Source organism: Crocodylus porosus, unplaced genomic scaffold, assembly GCF_001723895.1.
Source record: "Crocodylus porosus isolate Cpor-Errol unplaced genomic scaffold, CroPor_comp1, whole genome shotgun sequence".
Lineage (NCBI taxonomy): Eukaryota > Metazoa > Chordata > Crocodylia > Crocodylidae > Crocodylus > Crocodylus porosus.
Window position 1 is genome coordinate 23,310,938 of NW_017728931.1, and position 21,180 is coordinate 23,332,117.

The 21,180-nt window shown below is 42.2% G+C and overlaps 1 protein-coding gene across 1 annotated transcript in view; it reads left to right on the forward strand.

Annotated features, from left to right (window-relative positions):
* The window catches only part of ITPR2 (inositol 1,4,5-trisphosphate receptor type 2), a 361,003-nt gene that overhangs the window by 338,516 nt on the left and 1,307 nt on the right, over positions 1–21,180 (forward strand). The window contains exons 46-47 of the mRNA XM_019544387.1: positions 14,768–14,875; positions 16,818–17,010. Coding sequence (XP_019399932.1) covers positions 14,768–14,875; positions 16,818–17,010 — 301 coding nt within the window. The remainder of the gene's footprint in view (positions 1–14,767; positions 14,876–16,817; positions 17,011–21,180) is intronic.

Sequence of the window (21,180 nt, forward strand, 5' to 3'; positions counted from 1 at the left end):
GGTGAACCCCCATATTTTCCATCAAGTCGTGGCAGGCGAGAGCGGTGAAGCGGGACGGTCCACTGAGTACCCCTCCTCTCCAGGGGACATCCGGGGTTCGGGGTCCCACGGTACGTGGTACACCCCAACCCTTACAACGACCTTCACTACACTTGAGGGATCCCCTTAACTTCAGCAGCATTCTTCAGATTTGCACGTTTGCATTAGTGGTTTCATTTGTAGGATTGGGTCCAAAGTTGGTTCTCTGTTTTCATTTCCCCATAAAATTTAATAAGGGTAATATCAGTTAATATTGGGTAAGTCTTCTGTTTAGGGATTGTCTACTCCATTAACGTGTGGATGGCCTTGTGGCCTTGATAAGTTGTTTTGTGCATTTTTCCCTCTGTATCTCTAACTTCTCTAATTCTGTTTCCATATGCGTTGTGGTTTTTAAAGTCTTTGAAACTTGGAAATACATTTTACTGTAGAATAGGGGTTTATAAGTCAAACGTTTGCAAAATCTTTGTGTTAATATGTGGTTCTGCTCTGAAATGTGGCTTTGGCAGGATGCCAGTCTCCTGTCTGAGAGATTTGCAGCTCTTTGAGCATAGCTGCAATTCTGCCTGTTCTTCTTTATGACAGAAATACATTAGCGTTACTCTTTATTGCTTTCATGGCCAAGACAGCTCTGGGAAAATGAGCTAGAGGCTCCTTTGGCTCCCACATCACCAACAGGATTGTAACCAAATTTCCTATTGCAAGACCAGCTGTTCATGTGGCTAGGTACTCAACTGGTATAAACTGTGATATTCCTGTTGAAAACAGTCAAGCTGCACTGCTTTACATTTGCTGGGAATTGCCTTTGAATTCTGGTCCTTCAAATTCTGAGGGTAACAGTGAACTGAAGTCAGCATTTGACCTGAAGAATGTTTATTACCAGTAACGATGCATGGAATAGAAAATGCACAACTAGACTTCCAGCTTACAGGATGAGTTTTTAGAGATAAAACTTAAGGAGGAGGGAAATCATTTTATTTGTAAACTGAACAAATATAACACAATAAATGTAAAACTGTACAGTGCCAACTTTGCAGTCAATTTCCAAAGAAGACTGCATTCTAAGTCTCTAGTTCCCATATATTATCCTCACAGAAATACATGTTGTATATTGCATGAAATATAACTGTGTACATATTTTATATTCTAGCAGACACCCCCTGATTAATAGAAAATATGTAACACAAAATATTGATTTGTACCTGCCCTTCTGTAGATGAAATCTTAATCAAAGGCAGAGCTTGGACTTTTGTAGTAAAGGTGAACTGTAAAGGACATTTACAAAATTGTGTTTCTTGTTCAAAATGCCTCTCTGTGGTCTTCATCATTAGCAACCCCTCACAGTCAAGAATGATTGCCTTATCTGTGGGTCTGAAGGTGACTGACAAAGCCAATCCAGGATTGACAGATTTTTGGGTATCTTGGGCATGTGTTTCTGTGCTCTGGATTCTTGGTTCAGCCTGCAACATACTGTTTCTGCTGCCCCTGCTTTTCTGTCTCCTGTTGTCATTGTGACATTTCAAAATAGCGATATCCTTGCAGCAGACTCTTCCTCCACTTGGGTAGGTGATCATCTCCCATAGGCTGGTGTTGATTTTGTATTTTTTTTTTCAAGTTTTCCTTGAGGATGTCCTTGAAGCACTTTCTCTGCCCTCCTCTTCAGTGTACGCCTTGACTGATCTGGGGGAATAAAACTTGCCTCAGGAATCTGGAGTTGGACGTCTGAATTACTTGGCCAGCTCAGTGAAGTTGTTAAATGATCATCGCCTTGATTCTCATGGTGTTTGCTTGCAAGAGGATGCTAATGTTCATGCATCCATCTTCCCACTGAATTCAAAGCATCTTCTGCAGACAGCACTGATAGTACTTCTCCAGAAATTTCAAGTGTCTCCTGTATGTTGTCCACATGTCATCTCCATATAGGAAAACAAGAATCACGATTGCTTGCTAAACCATGAGCTTGATTTTGAATCTGGTGCACTGCATATTTGAGGTGATGTTGGATTTTTCATGGATGTCAGCCTTCTGTAAGAGATGGTTTCTGAGATGCAGCAAATACTCTGTTCTCCAGAGTCTCATCATAAATCTGAATGACCAGAGCTGGGCACTGCTCATTAAGAGCGTGTTATGGAAGACCTTATTCTTCTGAATGTTTAGTGTCAATCCCATTTTCTTGTATGCCTCAGTAAAGACATTGATTGCCTGAAGATCTGTTTCTAAGTGAGTACACACTACAGCATCATCAGCATAGTGGAGCTCAGTGATTGAGGTTGGAGCAGTCTTGGTTTTGGCTTGGAGCCAGCTGAGATTAAACAGTTTACCAACCACTTGGTAGTTTAGCTCCACTGGAAGTCTGTTGGTGGTCAGATGTAATATAAGGGATATCAAGAAGAGTGTTGGGGAGATGACACAACTGGAAAAATCCAGTGAACAGTGAAGACCATGTCAGTTTTGTCTCTTGATGCGCTAAATACACACTGAAATTCTGGGAAGTGCTCGTTAGCAAGTGGAAGGAAATGTTTTCACAGTTATATTTCCTGTGGACATCAGGCGATCTGTCTGTAATTTCAACAGTCAGACCTGTCTCCTTTCTTGAAGATTGTCATGATCATGGCATCCCTGAGGTCATCTGGGATTTTCTCATCATTCCAGATCCTTAAGATGAGGACTTGGAGCTGTGAAGTAGGCTCCTCTCCTCTCTGTCCCAAGATTTTGGCAGGGATTCCTTCTGCTTCAGATCCCTTCTCATTCTTCATGTGCTCCATGGTTTTCTTCACCTTGTCAAGGGTTGGAGGGGTTTTGAGATCATATCTGACTGGGTGTTGTGGGATGGAATTGAGAACTGTCTTGTCAGCAACAGTGTGTCAATTGGGAAGGTCTTCAAAGTGTTCTTTCCAAAGGGTGTTGGTGGCTCCCCTTTCTTTGATCAGGTCTCCTCCATCCTTAGGTCTCAAGCATTCCTGAGTACTTGGACCATATGTGGCTTTGGTGGCAATAGAGAAACTGTGCATATCATGGATGTCAGTGAGAAGTCGAATCTCGTTTGCCTTGTTTTCCCATCATCTGTTCTTCATATTGCAGGTCCTGCTTTGAACCTCTGCCTTGGCTTGTTGGTGATTCAGTTTCTTTTGCTTGGAGTTAGTCATTCTGCCAAGCACAAAAGGCCTTGTGCTTGCAGTTGATCAACTCTTGGATTTCCCAGTCATTCTCATCAAACCAGCTGACATTCTTCCATTGTTGTTGATTGGGATTCACCAGTTTTTCATTGAGGTGCTGGTGGAAGAGGTCTTGCTTGATTAGGTCTTTTAGTCCTTCAATGTTGACCTTCAGTCGGCATTGCTTCTGCTGCAGCTGTTGTTTGTAGGCCATTCTGAGTAACATAACTGAGCAGGTGAGTTGGCAATGAGTCCGACAATTGTCAGCTCCTAGCAAGCTCAAGTAATGTGCACATCTTTGTGATCCTGGACATGAATGATGATGCAGTCAATCAAGTGCCAATGCTTAAATTATGGGTGTTACCGTAAGGTCTTGTACCAGTTTTTCTGATGGAACAGGGTGTTGATGATGGTATGGTTCTGTGCATTTGATCAAGAGCAGGATGCCACTGGAGTTGACCTTTCCCATTCCTTGCTGATGGTTCAGTTCCAGAGGTTTGAGTCCCTTTTGACTCTGGCATTGAAATTTCCAAGCAGAATAAGCTGGTCTCCCTCTGGAACATAAGAAAGGATTTGATCAAGTTTGGTATAGAATTCCTCCTTGATTTTGGCAGCAACACCAAAAATTGGGGCATATGCACTGATGACAATGGGATATTGGCACCCTGCCAATTTGACATGGAGAGTCATGATGTGCTCATTAATTCTGATAGGGAAGTTGTTGAGTTGGTTTGAGTTCATGCTTAAAGGCAAAGCCAACTCTGTGAAGTTGGTGTTCTTCTTTCTGTTTACTCTTCCAGAAGAGAGTATTGCTGTCTCTCTTTGTTCTTTGAGCTGCCCATCTCTCATTTACCAGGTCTTACTTAGTCAGTGCAACAATGTCACCTGAGTTCTTGAGCTGTGATTGCTCTGGGTGTTCATTGTTAGGATTGTCCATGAGGGTCTCGATGTTTCGGGTCCCAACATTGATTGTGTATCTTCATTGATTTCCACCTCAGTAAAGGTGATTCCACTGGAGACAGTTATCCAGTCAAAAAAGTAGGCAGACTATGTTTAGGGTACCATTTTTAGCCCTCTCCCCATGTGGAGTGAGTAGAGCAGATCCTCAAGAAGGCTGCTTAGCTGCAGTTACAGCTGCCGAATTGCACTCCTGCCTTCTGCAGGTGCTAGATGACTTTCTTGTAACTGCTGCCTTCATGCCAGCTTATGACTAGGAGCTTCCAGGCCTTGCTCCTGTCATCACTAGCTGGTTGCCAGGGGGCTTGAAACATGTGCTAAAGCCATTTTAATGGAAGATGTCTGTGCTTGATTTCTTTTATCATGGAGAAACTGCCACACATGAGCTTCCACACAGTTCTTGACAGAACAGGTCCTTGATTCAGTGGCAAGAAATCCAAGATAGGTGGAGATCTCATTCTGCTGAAGCCTTCAACTGCCTTTGCAGCCACTGAAATTCTAACATCATCTTCTGACTGCACCACTACTGTTACCCACCTTATCCACAGTTGGCGAGTAGTGGCATGAGCAGGGAATGTTAGCTGTGAAATAAGCGGGGGGTAACTCTGATGAATAAGCAGTCATGGACCAAGCAGCAGAAGCACCACCAGGATGTGGTGGGGACAGCAGATGGCAATGCTCTCCCTCCCGAAACATCAGACCACATCGTTAAGTAGGAAAAGATGGTTGCATACAAATGCTGACAGGTGTAAAGTCTTTGCAGAGCTCAGTTGCACGTTCCCCACTTTAATCCCACTTGGCTTTTACTCAAAATTTCAGTCAAGCCATACATACTTTTCTTTGGGTTAAGAAATGCTTATTTAGGAGGATGCAGCACTGAGAGGATTGGCCATATAATTTGGAGGACTCTAAAGAAGAGCACAACCCTACACTAGAAGAGTCAGTCTTTGAATTGCTAGGTACCTCATCTGGTCTCCTTGCTAGAAAAAGGAAGGCAGTTTGTTAGTAAATTTTCCCCCCTCTGCTCTGGTCTCCCTTCTGGAGGAGGAGGGCAGAGTCAGACCAGGTATACAGCTATGTTCCCCTCTTCCCTAAAATAGCAGGGTCACTCTGCTTGGTTATATGCTTGCCTTTTCTTTTTTTTAGAAATCACTTATTAGACGGCGTTAGATAAAGCTTTTGCAGAGAGATGCTACTGGCTAGTCAGCCATCACTCTGAATAAGACTAGAACTCAAGGAAGAAAGTACTTTTGTGCAAAAAAGAAATCAAGAATTCATGAAAAGCATATAACAACACTTTATCTCCAGTGTATCATCCTACTGTGCCAGTAGTCTTTAAGAGGATGACAGGTCTTCCTGTTCGGCAGACATAGGATCTGTGCATAAGACATTGTCAACCAGGAGAGAAAATGTCTGAATGCGGTTTTCATTGGGGCCTGGAGCTGTACAATGCTGTGATCCTTCAGATGAGCTCATAATCTCCACATGAGCTCAGTAGCCACAAGGAAAGGGGAGCCATGTTGGAATGGCAGGCTGTTTCAAGTGGAGTTCCACAGGGATCTGTCCTGGGCCCAGTGCTAATTTAACAGGTGTATTAATGATTTGAATGTTAAAATAAAGAGGTTATTGAGCAAATTTGCAGACAGCATGACACTGGGAAGGATTGTAAACACACCAGAGGACAAGAGCACAATTCAGAAGGATTGGACAGGTTGGAAAGCTGGGCTGGAGTTAGCAGGATGAATGTCCATGCTGACAAATGCAAGGTGCTACATCTCAGGAAGAATAATCAAGAATATGTAAACAAAATGGGTAACAGCTGGCTGGATGGCAGCACCACAGAGAAGGGTCTCAGAGTCTTGATAGATCAATCACAGATTCAGTATGTGTCTGCAGCTTGACACAGCTGCACAAAAAGCAAATGTGATTTTGGGCTGCATCAATAGGAGCATTAAGTACAATATCCTGGAGGTGACAGCACCTCTACTCAGCACTAATTAGGCCTAATTCAGAGCATTGTGTGTAGTTTTGGGCTCCACATTTTAAAAAAGACATGGAAAACCTAGAGAGGCTCCAGAGGCAGGTGACAGAAATGATAAAGGGCTTGGAAGGCAAGCCATACAAAGAGAGGTTGATGGAGTTAGGCATTTTCAGCTTGCAGAAAACATGTGTAAGAGGGGATATGGTAGCAGTCTTCAAATATCTGAAAGGCTGCCATAAAGAAGAGAGAGAATACCTTTTCTTTTTGAAAGCAGGATGCATACTAAGGGCTTGAAGTTGTGGCAAAGCAGGTTTAGACTGGATATCAGGAAAAAATGTCTTCACTGTTAGAACAGTGAGGCCAATGGAATAGATCGCCTAGGGAAGTTGTAGAACCTCTGTTGTTGGTATTCAAGAATTCATAGATTCATAGATTGTTAGGGGCTGGAAGGGACCTTGTAGACCATTAGGTCCAGTCCCCCTGCACTAGGCAGGAAAAGACAACTGGGGTCAGGGAGACCATCCAGTCTCCTTTTGAAGATTTTCAGGGTAGGTGACTGCACCACCACTGGAGGAAGTTTATTCCACAGTCTGGACACCCTGACTGTAAAGGAGTTTTTCCTGGAATTGAGCCTGAAGTGGCCTTCCAGGAGTTTGTATCTATTGCTCCTGGTCTTCCCCAGGGTTGTCCTCCTGAGCCATTCTTGATGTACTCCCCTGATGTAGTGGTAAGCCACTACCAAGTCCCCTTTTGGCCTACTTTTCTATAGGTTGAAGAGGCCCAAGTCCCTCAGCCTCTCTTTGTATGGCTTGTCTTGCAAGCCCCTGATTATACGGCTGGCTCTTCTCTGGGCCCTCTAGTGCAGTTCCTAGAACTGGACACAGCACTCCTGCAGTCTCACCAGTCCGGAGTACAGTGGGAGTTTCACTTCCTTAGTTTTGTATGAAATGCAACAGTTAATGCATGCCAGCATGTTGTTTGCTCTGCTGGCCACAGCATTGCGCTGCCGGCTTATGTTCATGCAATGATCGATCACTACCCCAGGTGTCTTTCGGCTGTGGTGCAAGTCAAATTGTCACCACCGATCCTGTAGGTATGTTGGGGATTGTTTGCCCCCAGATGGAGCACCTCACACTTCTGAGTGTTGAACTTCATCTGGTTTTGGTCCACCCAACTCTCCAGCCTTTCCAGATCCACTTGTCTCTGCAGCCTATTTTCTGGCATAACCATGCTCCCTCATAACTTGGTGTCATCTACAAACCTGACCAGCAAGCTTTTCACCCCCACATCCAAATCATTGATAAAGATGTTGAAAAGCACCAGTCTAAGCATGGACCCCTGAGGGACACCACCGGCCACTTCTCGCTAGGATGACACCGATCCATTCATGAGAACTTTCTGGGTCCTACCATGCAGCCAGTTTTCCATCCAGTGAACTGTTGAGCAGTTAAGAGGTTGGATAAGCATTGGTTAGGGATGATCTAGAACTAGCTATGACTGTGCTAAGCTATGGGTATTTCCCATGCCTTTGACACAGTGTCACACCCAATTCGTATCAATAAACTAAACAGTTGCAATGTAGATTATTACACAGAACAGTGGGTAGAAAATTGGCTTATGGGACACACCCAGAGAGTGGTGGCGGACAGGTCGGTTTCTACCTGGAGGAATGTGGGCAGTGGAGTCCCCCAAGGCTCTATCCTGGGACTGGTACTATTCAATATTTTCATTAGTGATTTGGACAGGGTGCTTTCTACTCCCTAGTCCAAGTTTGCTGACAACACCAAACTGTGGGGGGAGGTACACAGACTAGACAGCAGGGAGCAAATCCAGGCTGATTTGGACAGGCTGGGGAAATGGGCCAAACAGAATAGGATCTAGTTTAACAAGGGTAAGTGTCATGTGTTGTACCTGGGGAGAGAATCATCAACACTCCTACAGCCTGAGAGGTACCACTCTAAGTAGCACAACTGCAGAAATGGATATCAGAGTCGTAGTTGACTCCAAAATGAACATGAGTCACCTGTGTGATGAGGTAATAAGTAAAGCTAACTGCACCCTTTCTTGCATAAGTAGGTGCACCACAAACAGGTCTAGGGAGGTGAAACTTCCCCTCTATACAGCACTGGTGAGGCCGCAGCTGGAGTACTGCATCCAGTTTTGGGCACCACACTTCAGGAGGAATGTGGATGGCCTGGAGAGGGTTCAGAGGAGGGCCACTCATCTGATTAAAGGCCTACAGAAAAAACCCTATGTGGACCTATTGGGAGACCTGAACCTCTTCAGCCTCCGCAAGAGGAGGCCAAGAGGCGATCTCGTGGCTGCCTACAAACTCATCGGGTTGAGGGGGACACTCAGCAAGAATAGGGGATACAATATTTACCAGGGCTCCTGACGGGGTAACTAGAAATAATGGCCACTAACTGGAAGAAAGGAAATTCAGATTGGACATCAGGAAAAAATTCTTTACAGTGAGGGCTGCCAAAATATGGAATGCACTTCCAAGGGAGGTGGTGCTGCTCCCTTCCTTGGAGGTGTTTAAAAGGAGATTGGACAGATACCTGGCTGGGGTCATCTGACCCCAGCACTCATTCCTGCCCAGGGCAGGGGGTCAGACTCAATGATCTAAAAGGTCCCTTCCGACCCTGACATCTATGAAACTATGCTTCTGGGCTTTCCAGGTTGCTTCACAGGGCTGGGAAGTAATTTTTTTCCATTTCCTGTTACTATGTTTTGGGCAGGGAGGGCGGGGGGTGGGAGGGGATTTCCACCTTCCTCAGAAACACCGGGTCCTGACTACAGCCAGAACTGGGGATTTTGACTGAGGTGTGCTAATGGTCTTGCAGGATTTTGACTGAAGTGTGCTAATGGTCTTGCAGGAACTAGAACCTGGAGGTTCCTGGCAAGAGGGTGTTGCTCCTCCACTCAGGATCAGATTGATCTCCATATTTGGGGTCAGGAAAGAATTTTACCCCTTCAATTAATACAAAACATGGTGGGGGAGAGGGGTTTGCCTTCCTCCGTAGTGAGAGATCCAGCTCCCTTTCCTTTGGATCTTTTGAATGTATTTAAAAAACCCTTTCAGCAGTAGGACACTGTCCCCCTGTCCCTCTGCTTTACCTGACAGGTTAGGATGCTATGATTTGTGGCTATGTAACAGGTTGAAAGGGCAGCTTTAGTAATAGGTTAGATATGATTTGTACGGGATGGTTTGGATGATCTTGCTTCAGGCAGGGATGTGGATTAGATGTTCTCCAGTGATCGCTTCCAGGCCTACTTTACTAAGATTCTATATTCTGGGGCCTTTGGTTCACCTCCCTATCACAGAGATTACAGATGACTGGGATTTGATTTCTTGCTATGATTAAAGTCAAGATTGGTAAAGTAAGGGGTCTCCTCTTTGCATTATCCTATATCAACCTCCCTTCACTCACTTTTCTCCATTATCTCATACATTTTTACCATCTTGCATCCTTATCTACTCCTTTGCTCACCATATCCACAGACAATAGGATGATAATTAGAGATGGCTGTTGTCCTGTGTTCTTGTATTTCCATTTCCTTCCCAAATGAGTTTTCTTTTGTCATGATTTTTTTTTTACCTTATAGGCATGAAAATAGTTTTCCCACTGGCTTTTATACAAACAACCTGGGCCAGAAAAAAAAGTTATGAACAAGACCAGTTGAAATTAGGTTTGCACTGAAATGTTTGCGTAAAGTTTTTCCTGCTATTTCTCAAGGGGCATAAAAGAAGCAGAGCAAAAGTAACCATGGGATGGTCAGAGAGTTAGTGATTAAGAATAGGAATTTGCATTAACCTACAGTGGCCTTTTTTCCTGTAATGCTGTCAATCCTTAAAAAAGTTTTAATGTCTCCTAATTATTATCCCATTTTCCAAATGTAGAAAATGAGGCTCCGGGAAGTAAGAGCCTGTCAAAGATTAAATATGAGTCTATGGAAAAGTCAGTAGTATGATCCACAGTGCCTCCTGAACCCCCAGGGCTCTCCTCAGATTGCAGACCATCAGGGAAGGTTAGCTCTTTACTCTTTCAGGTACTGTGTACAGTATAATCATCTAAATAAAATCAGTGAATACTTGATTCAAGAGTCTCCCATTGCTCGATTTCTGCTGTTCCTCATGTTTGTTAACAGATTGTTTGCTTTGTGGTAAAGTGCAAAGGTGCTGCTCTGTAAAACTGTAATGACTTTTGGAAAGGAAGCTGCTCTGTGCATAGTAGAAAGCTCTATTCAAGTTTGATTGGAACATGGGGATCTGAGAAGTCATTATTATTGTTGTTATAGCCCTTTAGAATAAAAAATTCTGCTTAGTTATAGTTATGATGACATTTTACTCTCATTTTCTTCTTTTTTTCTGTAGTCACCAATGGACTATGAGGCTTTTTCTGTCCCACATGCAATGAACTGGTACATAACAGGCACCTCTACTCTTCCGTTCCCTGCACTGTGCACCTCATTTTCTGTCTCCTGTTCTCTTTTGCTTCCTTCTCATCTTGTTTTCTGCTCTCTTGGCTGTTTTTTCAGTCCTTTATCTCTTGGGTTTTTTTACTGTCCTGCTGCCTCTTTTTTCCTCAATCCTTTGCTAAGCAGAAAATGAAAGGGTCCTTGCTTTAACAGAGAAAACTGTCAGGGGTGATTCGGTCTTGTGCAGCCAGATGCCTAGATTTCAGCTGGAGGCATCATAGAAAGTGTTCATGTTTTACTAAAAAAAATAGTAAAAACAAAACAAAACAAAAATTCAATTCTGGAATACCTTTTTCATAAGCTTTTTTTCAATAAGCATTTCTTCTGAAAGACAATCTTGTATTGCAAACCAGTAAAGGATAATTATTCTGTGGTGGATAACGTTAGAGTAACTGTTTTCAAAGAAATCTTGATTTAAAAAGCAAAGACCCTGGGAGAAACACATACTTTGTCAATGCTAAAAAAATGCTTCTCATGTTTTTCCACATCACTGATCATGTTTGGAATCTACATGGACAAGAGAATCTGATTTTATAAACATTTTGTGAAGAATTAAAAGAAATACCATGTCAAGTGTTTAGTTTTGTCATTTGTCTCTACCATTTCTGTACTGATGTAATCTTTACTTCTGATCTCTCCTAAACCTTTCAGTGGTACACATTTTGTACTAAGATTTTTGTCAGTGTTTTCCAGTCTTTCAGAAACCAAGAACTCTTCAGCATAATAACCAATGATCCTTCCTGCAACTTGTTAACGCTTTAGTCAGCATCAGTTAGACAGCTTTTTCTTTTTCTTTTTTGGAATCACTGATTTTCGTCATAACATGATACTGTGTCTCCCCTTCATGTGCTTTGACAAACAGTGAAATAGTGAACAAGTTGACAGTTAAATTAATATCACTAGCGTCTCAGTTGAAACAATGCAACAGTTTAAATCTCAGAGCTGTTGTATCAGACTCTGCAAATTCCAGCATTAGGTCAATGGTCAGGTTTCTCAGTGCACTGCCCCTCTACCTACTCTTCTTTTGTTGCCTCCCAGGAAAACGTATCCTATACTTTGGAAATTTATTTCATTACAAACACATGGATGAAAAATACTTATTTGATCACACTCCTTTTTCTGGTCATCTACAATATATTACTAATGCTTTGTGCCACAACTTTATACCAAAATAAAGCTTTCTTTTCTTTAGAGTCTCACTTTTGTCGCTTTCATTATTATAGCTTTGATCCTGAAAAGGCTCTGCAACAGGCAAAAGGGTCTGCTGGCAGGGAGCACATTTCACATCTGATCTCTAAATTCTTTCTATCACAAATGCAGAGGCATGGAAGTAGAGCTGTAGAAAGAGTTCTGTTTGCTGAAGTAACAGTTCTATGGTATCTTACCATTATTCTGTCTCCTATTTTTAGTTCCTAACTCGCATTGGACCATGGCAGATAATTGTTCTTGCTGTAAGGTTATTCATTTTGTTATTATAAACTTTATTATCTTGTACTTTGGTACTATGAATGCATTTAATTATATCACTGTTTCCTCATACTGTTATTTATGGCAACACCAAATCTATTATTCAGGGCATTTGGCTCATTCCAGGCTTATGTTGGGCCTTGCCATCTGTGGATATCCACCACTATTTAATGGACAGTAGGCTGCAAACTGTCTCTGTAAATAAAATGGTAGGTAATAAAAAAACACAGTTTGCAGTAGTTGAATTTCCCCTAATTTTAATCAGAGGTCAATCTAGCTGGTGCACTTCCTGCCTCACCTTGTCTGCATTTGCGATCTGAACTGGTACAGCTCTGTAGGCTGCTATACCTTGACTGCTAAGTCACAGATATCATCAGTAGTGTGTATTACCTGAGTAGCAATAGCACCTGGGAGATTTAATCCAGGAGCAGTACCTACTTCAGCTGGTGCAACCATGCAAGCACAGAACAAAAAAGTAGTTCCTGCACTAACAGTTTGACACCTGACAGATTACATAAAATATAGTAAAGTCCTGGCCAGGTTTTCAGAGAATGCAGCTCTTCAGCTCTTAACATGAACATGAGCTGATAAGGAAATATACTAAAAAATTTAATTGGTTTTGAGACTGCTTCTTTCAAAATCACCAATGACCTGCTTATTTTCTTAATGTGCCCAACATTTTGATCTAGATCCATTCCAGGCTACAATTAATGGTAGATTGTTATAAAACAATCAATTATGTCATAATACAGAGAGGAGGGAATAGAAAGTCCCTTCTAATCCAAATAATTTTGTGATGAATCTGAACTTCAGTTACTGGTACATATCAAAGGCTACATTTACAATATAAAGTATGAAAAGATAGAAACACATAAAATTAAAGGAAGGTCTGCTTCACCTGGTTGGCAAAAGCTTGTGTAAGTTCTAATTTATTTAGAAATTAAACTTTTCTTTATGGAAATAGGCATTTCTTCATCTATAGAATGGATGGTGGCAGCATATTTGATGTTGCAAAACAACATCATTTTTAACACCAGGAAACCAGCGCTAAGAAACTGTAAACAAATTTCCGACTGGCTTTCTATTATAGAGATTGGAAGAAAATGGTCCATACGCAGAAAAAGTTCCTCTATATTATAGAAAGATGAAAATTGGCTTATATTTGCCTCTACTGAGATTCATTCATCACTTAAAGCAGTATACGCATGCTCTTTCTCTCTCCAGTTTTGTTCACTTTATCTCAAAGAAAACATAGATGAAAATAGAAGGCTTTTAATAATACACAGTGAACATGATCAGAATCATGGTGAGATGTCTGTATGAGGAGAGATGGAAGGGATGGGGTTGTTCAGTTTAGAGAGACAAATGTAAGAGGACATGACAGTGGGATACAGAATGATATGCTGTATAATGAAGTTGACCTGTGTGCTTTTATTTCCCTTTTCTTGTTGTGTATGAACATGGGGATATATTTAAGAATATTAATATTGATTGAAGAAGTGTTTTAAACAAATACATAATTAGCCAGGGGCTAATTATAGAATCAGAGAAGGCCACCCCTCCACTCTTCTTTCCAACCCAATCCTTCCTGTAGAGCCTGTAGCCCTCTTTATCCACTGCCTAGTCATATGTGACTGCTAGAATTGACCATTGCCACTCCTTATACCACTGATCTTATAGCCTTGGCATTTAGTTGGAGTTCCAAATTATACTCCATGGGGATCATTACTAGTTCTGAACCTTAGTTGTATCTGTGTGAGCAGTAAGGTTAGCTCTGTCACTGAGTCCAGCCTTTTGTGACTCACTGAATAGACACCAGACTGGGACTCAGGACACCTGTTCCTGGCTCTGTCATTAGTTTTACTAGGTGACCAAAGATCAGTTCCTTACTCTGTGTCAGTTTCTGCATCCATAAAATGGGGATAATAGTACTGTTGTCTTCTTGTAAAATGCTTTGAAGTATATATATACTAACACTGTATCTAAGCTAGATGGCATTCTGGTTGTTTCGGTAATTGTCTTCCTTAGCAATGCATCAGGTGTTTTTTTTTTATTAAGTCTGTGTTTCTCATTGTGCTGGGACTTATACTGTAACTTCATGAAATTCTTCACTGTTGTGTTTCAATAAAAACCCACTTGTGTTTAAGAAGCCCTTAATATCAAACAAGGCATACATTATTTTATAGATTCTATACACTTTATAGGAATAATTTTGTCTAATGCTGAAATGCAGCCTGCTCTGGGGTAGTAATATATCAGTTATTAAACATGGCCAGCCACCCCACACAACTGCATATTGCAATATATTTCATTTATTTAAAATCATGGAGGAAATGAAGATTTGCGGAATGTAATTACATAATTTGGAAAAATGAGACTAACAGAGGTAGGCTGATTTTACAGAAAAACTTAATTGAGTAGGTCTTTTACCCAACCTTTGGATATCTGAGCAAAATCCTTCAATACGATGTCTGTTCTTCTGGCAAAGTTGGCATTCTTAAATCTGAGCTGCAGACTCACTCCTGGCTTTATAACACTAAATTTATATTGTTCTCATCAAATTACATTTTTCTCATTGTCTATGCAAAGAGTCCCAGTGGGTTGAGCAAGGGTATGTGTGCGTTAAGCAGAGATGGTAAACCTGAAGATGCAGCAACAGGAAATAAATTGGATATTTTTCTTTTTCTAGTTGGCTCGACACAATAAAACATTACAGCAGATGCTGAAGCCAGGGTCTGATCCAGATGAAGGGGATGAAGCCTTGAAATACTATGCCAATCACACAGCGCAGATTGAGGTAAAAAGTTGCTCACTGAAAAGAAAATATTGTAGCTCGAGGCACATTTATTTCCTACTGTGTATATAGTTTCCTTTTAGATTTCTTCTGAACAACAAAGTTTATTTAAATTGTGTAGATTATTTCTGAAAGGAAAAAAGCTGAATAACGTGATATTGGGTGGTGCGGAGAAATAAGGGCCCACACATACTTTCGGGTTGGCTTGCTACATTTCAAACAATTGTTTTATAGTAGCATCCCTACATGATACGGAACATTTTTTGTCAAGGAAATAATGACTGTGAATAGCAGCAGTGTCTTAGTGACAAAAATAACCTTCCATAGAGCATCACTCAAATAAATGAATCCTACTTTTAAAGCCAATGAAGTTTACTGATCACATGAAAACTTTGGCTGCAACGCAAATAAGTTTTTGGAATGGTGTGGTGGTTCTTAAAAGTTGTGTTTAAAAGAGCAAGGCTGGTCTGGTTAATCATCTCCTTTCCATACTGTAAAATACATCCACATATTGATAGATATTTTGTGCCTTTGGCAATAGGAGAAGGGGTGTAGTTCAAGGCTGGCAGTTGTAAGGGAATTCATACAACAGGTTCATCTGGCAGCCCTTTGGAGACTATTCACCTAAGGCAAAATGGGTTAATAAGGGTGATCACAGTATGGTGTGGTTGTACATAGGCTCACACATGTCAAACACCTCTCAGGGCCTGGTTTTTATTTTAAAAAAAAATCACAATTCAACATCAACTTAAATAAAACCAGTCCTCTTCAGCTGTTTTTAAATTCCTTCCAGGCTCTGCTGAGCCTAGAAAGTCCTTTCCAATCCTGGTTCCTAATACCCACCATTTCCAAAAGCCTTTTTTGGGGAGCCCACTACCAAGGCGATTTCTGACCCTGGGCCTCCTGTAGAGGTCTCAGTCTGTAGAGAAGGTCACGTAACTTTCTTTTTCTTTAAGTCTCTCACCCGATAAACCTCAGGTTGCCCTTTTATTCCACCCCAGCAGCCAGTCCAGTTCCTAGTCACATGCTCCCCCCACAACTCCTGGATTTAGAGGTAAATTAGTCACAGGTAAAACCTCTAGAGTTCTCTCAAAGGGCCAGCTCTCTTTGAGCATTTACAGCATGAAAATATGTATTAACAGGCAGACACAAATATGTGTCACCCATCTTTTAGGTAAAAGTATGTAAAAAAAATTCTTTTAAAAAGTAAACTGTTTCAGTAGCAGGCCTGGGCCCATTGCAGAGTTCTAGATGTATTCTGCTTCTGATCATTATCCAGCTTGTTCAGTTTGAAAGTATTTTTTTTCTAACTTCTTGCTCTACAAACATGGGATCTAAGAGCCAAGATGGGTTTTCTGCCCATTACTTCACACAGACTCCACAGACAGAATCAGGAAAGAATTTTGATGATGATGCACTGAGGTGGAATAGAATCCAGCTCATTCTCAGATAACTCTGTTGGTTCCAAAATGCTAATAATAGCAAAGCCTTGGCTTCGTTAAATAAGTATCCAATTCTCATGAATTTTAGCTGCTATGTGTAACGGGGCTGGATGCATGTAGTCACCTCCATAATATACATCATTATAGCAATAGGTACCGACTACAAAGTGAAGTTCTGTATTAAAATGTTCAGTAGTTAGATGTACATATTTGTTACCAGTTCAAAGTTAAAACATCCACAAAATTTGAGCATGTTTGGATCCCATTTTTTTCCTTGAGGCATATCACTAACCTTTTTTTAGGCAGTGTTTGAGAACAAAAGCACAGTTTTATTATAAATTGTATGTTTAGGTATTTTCATCCACTGTTTTACTGTAAGTAACATATTATTGAGCTTAATTATACATTACCTTGTAATTAAAAGGAAGCTCCAAGTAATAAGGGAATCATGAACTGTTTGAAAAGTCTCTGTACCTGAACAATACACACATTTGTATTCACAGATTGTTCGTCATGATAGGACTATGGAACAAATAGTTTTTCCTGTCCCAAATATCTGTGAATTCCTCACTCGAGAATCTAAAAGTCGTGTACTCAATACAACAGAGAGAGATGAACAAGGGAGCAAAGTGAATGACTTCTTTCAGCAGACAGAGGATCTGTACAATGAAATGAAATGGCAGAAAAAAATTAGAAGTAAGTAATAGAGTTTTAAGAACTGGGTTGTAGTATTTCAAACCTGTAAATCACCCATGCAGATATTTTCCATTTTAATTTATTTTTCTTTTCTGTCACCCTGATTTTACAGTAAGATTTTTTTTTCTGAGCCTTAGAGCTCAGATCACTAGAAACACTTGCAAGACACCAAAAGGAGACATAAATATGGAAAAATCACTAATTAAAACAATATTTTAAATATGATTGCTTGAGACCTAACAGCTAAATTGAGTGTTGGACTAAAAGTGAATAACTCCATTAACCTCAAAAGAGTTGCATCCACTTAGGCTAAGGGAAATATTGGCCCCCAATATTAAAAAATAAAGGAAAAAATATTACCTCATACTTGAAGTTTGCAGGTCACTAACTGAGCATTGAAAAGCTTGGGAATGTTTTATTGAGAATATCTACAACCAGCCCTTCAGCTGGTATAAAGCTGCTTGCAACTGTCATTCTGCTGGAGGGCACAGATCTTGCTGGGGTTGTTTAGAGAAGGGCATGGCCAGAACATCCAGGGGATGCAATTAGTTGTTGCATTGAATTGACTGGTTCAATGGGTGCCTCTTTTAGAAGCCACATATAGGAGTTAAAAACTGCTCCCTGCTGTTGTATTTCACAGAGGATACAGAAGATAGTCTGCTGGCTGTCGTGTCATAGGCTCTGAGCCCCTCCTCTGTCACAGTAGCCTCTACTAGCTGCATATTGCTGCCACGTGCACGTGTGGGGGTGAATCAAACCTACTAACTAATTACGCTTCACAACACTCCTGAGAGATAAAGAAGTGATATATATGGGGAGGGAGAGAGAAAAAGATTGCTTCACCTATCATGAAAATGGAGATGCCTCTGAGGTAGGATGCAGCAGCTGTTTAAGGACTCATGGCAACATTACACTACTGATTGGGAAGGAAGCAAAGAATACCATATACAGTCAACACAGCAGGGGTTTGGTTAGCCAGAGAGGAATGATTTAATTTGAAGCTTCTGCTGCTATGAAAACATTGGCTTCAGTTTTTGTTTCATTTCCCAGAGTGTAATTTGTAGATGATATGTCTATTTTCAGAAACAGTGAAAAGATTTCATTGTAAAATTCAGTCCTACTTATGTTGATGTCTGTGTGAGCCCTTGTTTACATAGAGAAATAAACCGTGGTTACAGAATACGCTATTCTAGAATAGCTCCCCGTGCACGCATTTTATTCTGGAATAATTACTCTGCTAACAATGCAGAACTGGGTTAGTTAAAACATACAGTAACACACATGCACACAAGGCTAGCCCCATTCTAACTAGGGGAACTGACTTGTACAGTGCAAAAGCAGATATGTTTTGGTTTTTTATTCAGAAAGTAATTCCCCTTCATTTCTTCTCATTTGTGAAGTATGTAATGAGAATACAATATAATATAATGAAAAAACAATACAAATTCAAGTAGTGTTCCTTCTCTAACCCAGTGTCTGAGTCACTGTTATCACACAGTGCTGTTTTGCTTGAAACTAGAGTATGTTATGCGCAACATCTTAAAATTCCAGAAGTCAGCAGCACAAGTTTATCACAAGTGAAATATGGATGTTTAGTCTGAACTGACTCTAACTGTGGTTAATTAGAACTGAATTGGCCCCGAGACAAACACATTTAGTTTGAAAAGTTTTTCTGTTTTACGGAAGTCAACTGTACCCTCATTTACAGGGAAAAAGTCTGAGAGCATCTGCAGGCCAACAGGAAGCAGAAAGGTGTAGGAAACCCAAGGATGCATCTTTCCTGTTTACAGGAAATTCAGAGGACAGTAGGACTAGAAGGGACCTCACAAGGTCATCTGGTCTAGCCCCCTACTCAAGGTAGGGTCATCCCTGACACGACCATCTCAGCCAAGTGTCAGTTTAACCTGCTCTTGAAAACTTCCAAGGATGGAGATTCCAAAACTTGTCTAATTAGCTTGTTCCAATGCTTAACCAACCATGTAGTCAAAAAGTTCCTCCTAATCTCCAACCTAAATGTCATCTGCTGCATCTTGAGGTCATTGCTCCTAGCCCTGTCCCCTAAAGCCACAGAGAAAAGGCTATCTCTATCTACAGATCTTTAAATAGTTAATAGAAATCTATGATCTTCAAATAGCTAAGTGACAGAAAGGAACCAACTCATGACCCAGTCAGAAAACCAGCCCACTCCTTTGTCCTTGGGGTAACCACCTGCCTCTTTCTCCTGCCATGCCTTGATGTCCAACTTTTTTTATGTTAAGAGGTGGGAGGCAGTCCTTCAATCTGCCCTGATGTCAAGGGCCTGACGTACATGCTTCAACCACCCCTACACATGTCCCATGCCTCGCAGAGGACCAGACCAAACTTGGTGCACAATTAGGCCCCTTGCTTACTGCCCCGTTCTGGCCCACACATGTACCACCCCATCTCGCCAGGGCCTCTTTCATTCCCCCTGCTCTCACCAGGGCTCTCACATCGCCTGCCATGGGTTTCTCTCATACCACCCCCTTGGGCCACACACACCCCACCCTTGCTTCCTTTAAGTGACCCCAGAGGGCCATCAGGCTTATCTCTTCTCATCTTGACCAGCAGGTATGCAGCCTTTTGAGCATCTCCCACTACCATCAGCTGAGCAAATGCTAGGCGACTTGCAGAACTGTGGGCCAACTTTGCGCCCACTCCCCTCACTGGGCCAATACTCTACCCCTTCTTCTCTGGGGCCACACTCTTCACCCCCTCCCAGGGCCTCTTAACTCCTCCCTCTCCCAGGGTCACACTACTCCGCCCTCTCATTGGGCATGGGATTGAACACTCTCATAGGCACTGGTGAGCCTGGCCCATGACTCTGGTTAACACACCGACCCTAAGGTGGGGGCAAGGGTTTAGGTGCTCCAACCCACCTTACACTGGGGTGGTTCTCAAGCCTGGCATTTAAGTGGCCCTGCCCCACCACAGTCAGGACCACCAGGCCTTGCTGTCCCAGCAGGGTTCAGTTTCAGGTCATGTCCAGGACCAGTGAGGCCTCCTCCTTCCGCATAGCCTCACCCTTACTTCCGAAGTTTTCCAGGAGCAGCTCAGCCCAGTGTTGCCTCCTGGGTTTCTCCAACCAGACTGTTCTGCTCTCATACCAGAGCTCTCCAACATGGCTACCCTAGTCAGACACCTGGCGGCTGGCCTCCGGCCTTTAAAGTGACAGAGCACTGAAGCTGCTCTGTCACAAGCTAGGCACCATATTTGTAAATACAACTGTTTAAATGCTTTTGTTTTAAATATTGATTTATATAGCAAGGAGTTGTCATTCTATACATCGTATCCTAGACTGATACAGAACAGACTTAGATCGTGCAGGAGGTACTCGTCCCCACTAGGGAAAACGCCATACTGGATCTGGTGTTAGCCTCTAGGGACGACCTGGTGGGAGATGTGCTAGTACAAGGGAGCCTATGGGACAGTGATCATGAAATGATCCAGTTTGCTATTCAGAGAAAGGTGGGGAGGGTAACTAGCACAGCGCAAATACTTGACTTTAGGAAAGCCAACTTTGATATGCTCAGGGCAGTAGTCAGGGAGGCACTCAGAGCCCAGGGTGTAGCTAGTATGGGGGTCCAGGAAAGGTGGTCCTTCCTCAAGGAGGCTGTCCTTGGGGTGCAGCAGGATGCAATTCCACTGCTCAGGAAGGTGAGAAAAGGGTCCAAGAAACCTTCATGGCTGAGCGCGGATATCCAGGCTGGCCTGAGGGCAAAGAAAAAAGCGTATTGGCAGTGGAAGCAGGGGTCAGTACACCTCCCTGACCTGAGCTTGTAGGTATTTGGTAAGGAAGGCTAAAGCAGTACTGGAGCTTAAATTAGCTTCTGGGATTAAGGATAACAAAAAGTCCTTCTTCAAGTATACAGGTAGCAAGAAGAAGTCTCGGGGTAACATTGGACCCCTACGGGGCGGGGCAGGGCAGGACAGGACAGGGCAGGGCAGGGCAGGGCAGGGCAGGGAAATGGTGATGGATGCGCAAGAGAAGACAGAACTCTTTAACAAGTTCTTTGCTTCCATGTTCCTGTCTGCTGACAATGGGCTGCTCTCTGGTGGTAGCATAGAGAGGCCCAGGAAGGATGAGAGTCCCCCATTAGTTCAGACCTAGTTAAGGATTACCTGGAGGGCTTAGATGTATCCAAGTCAGCG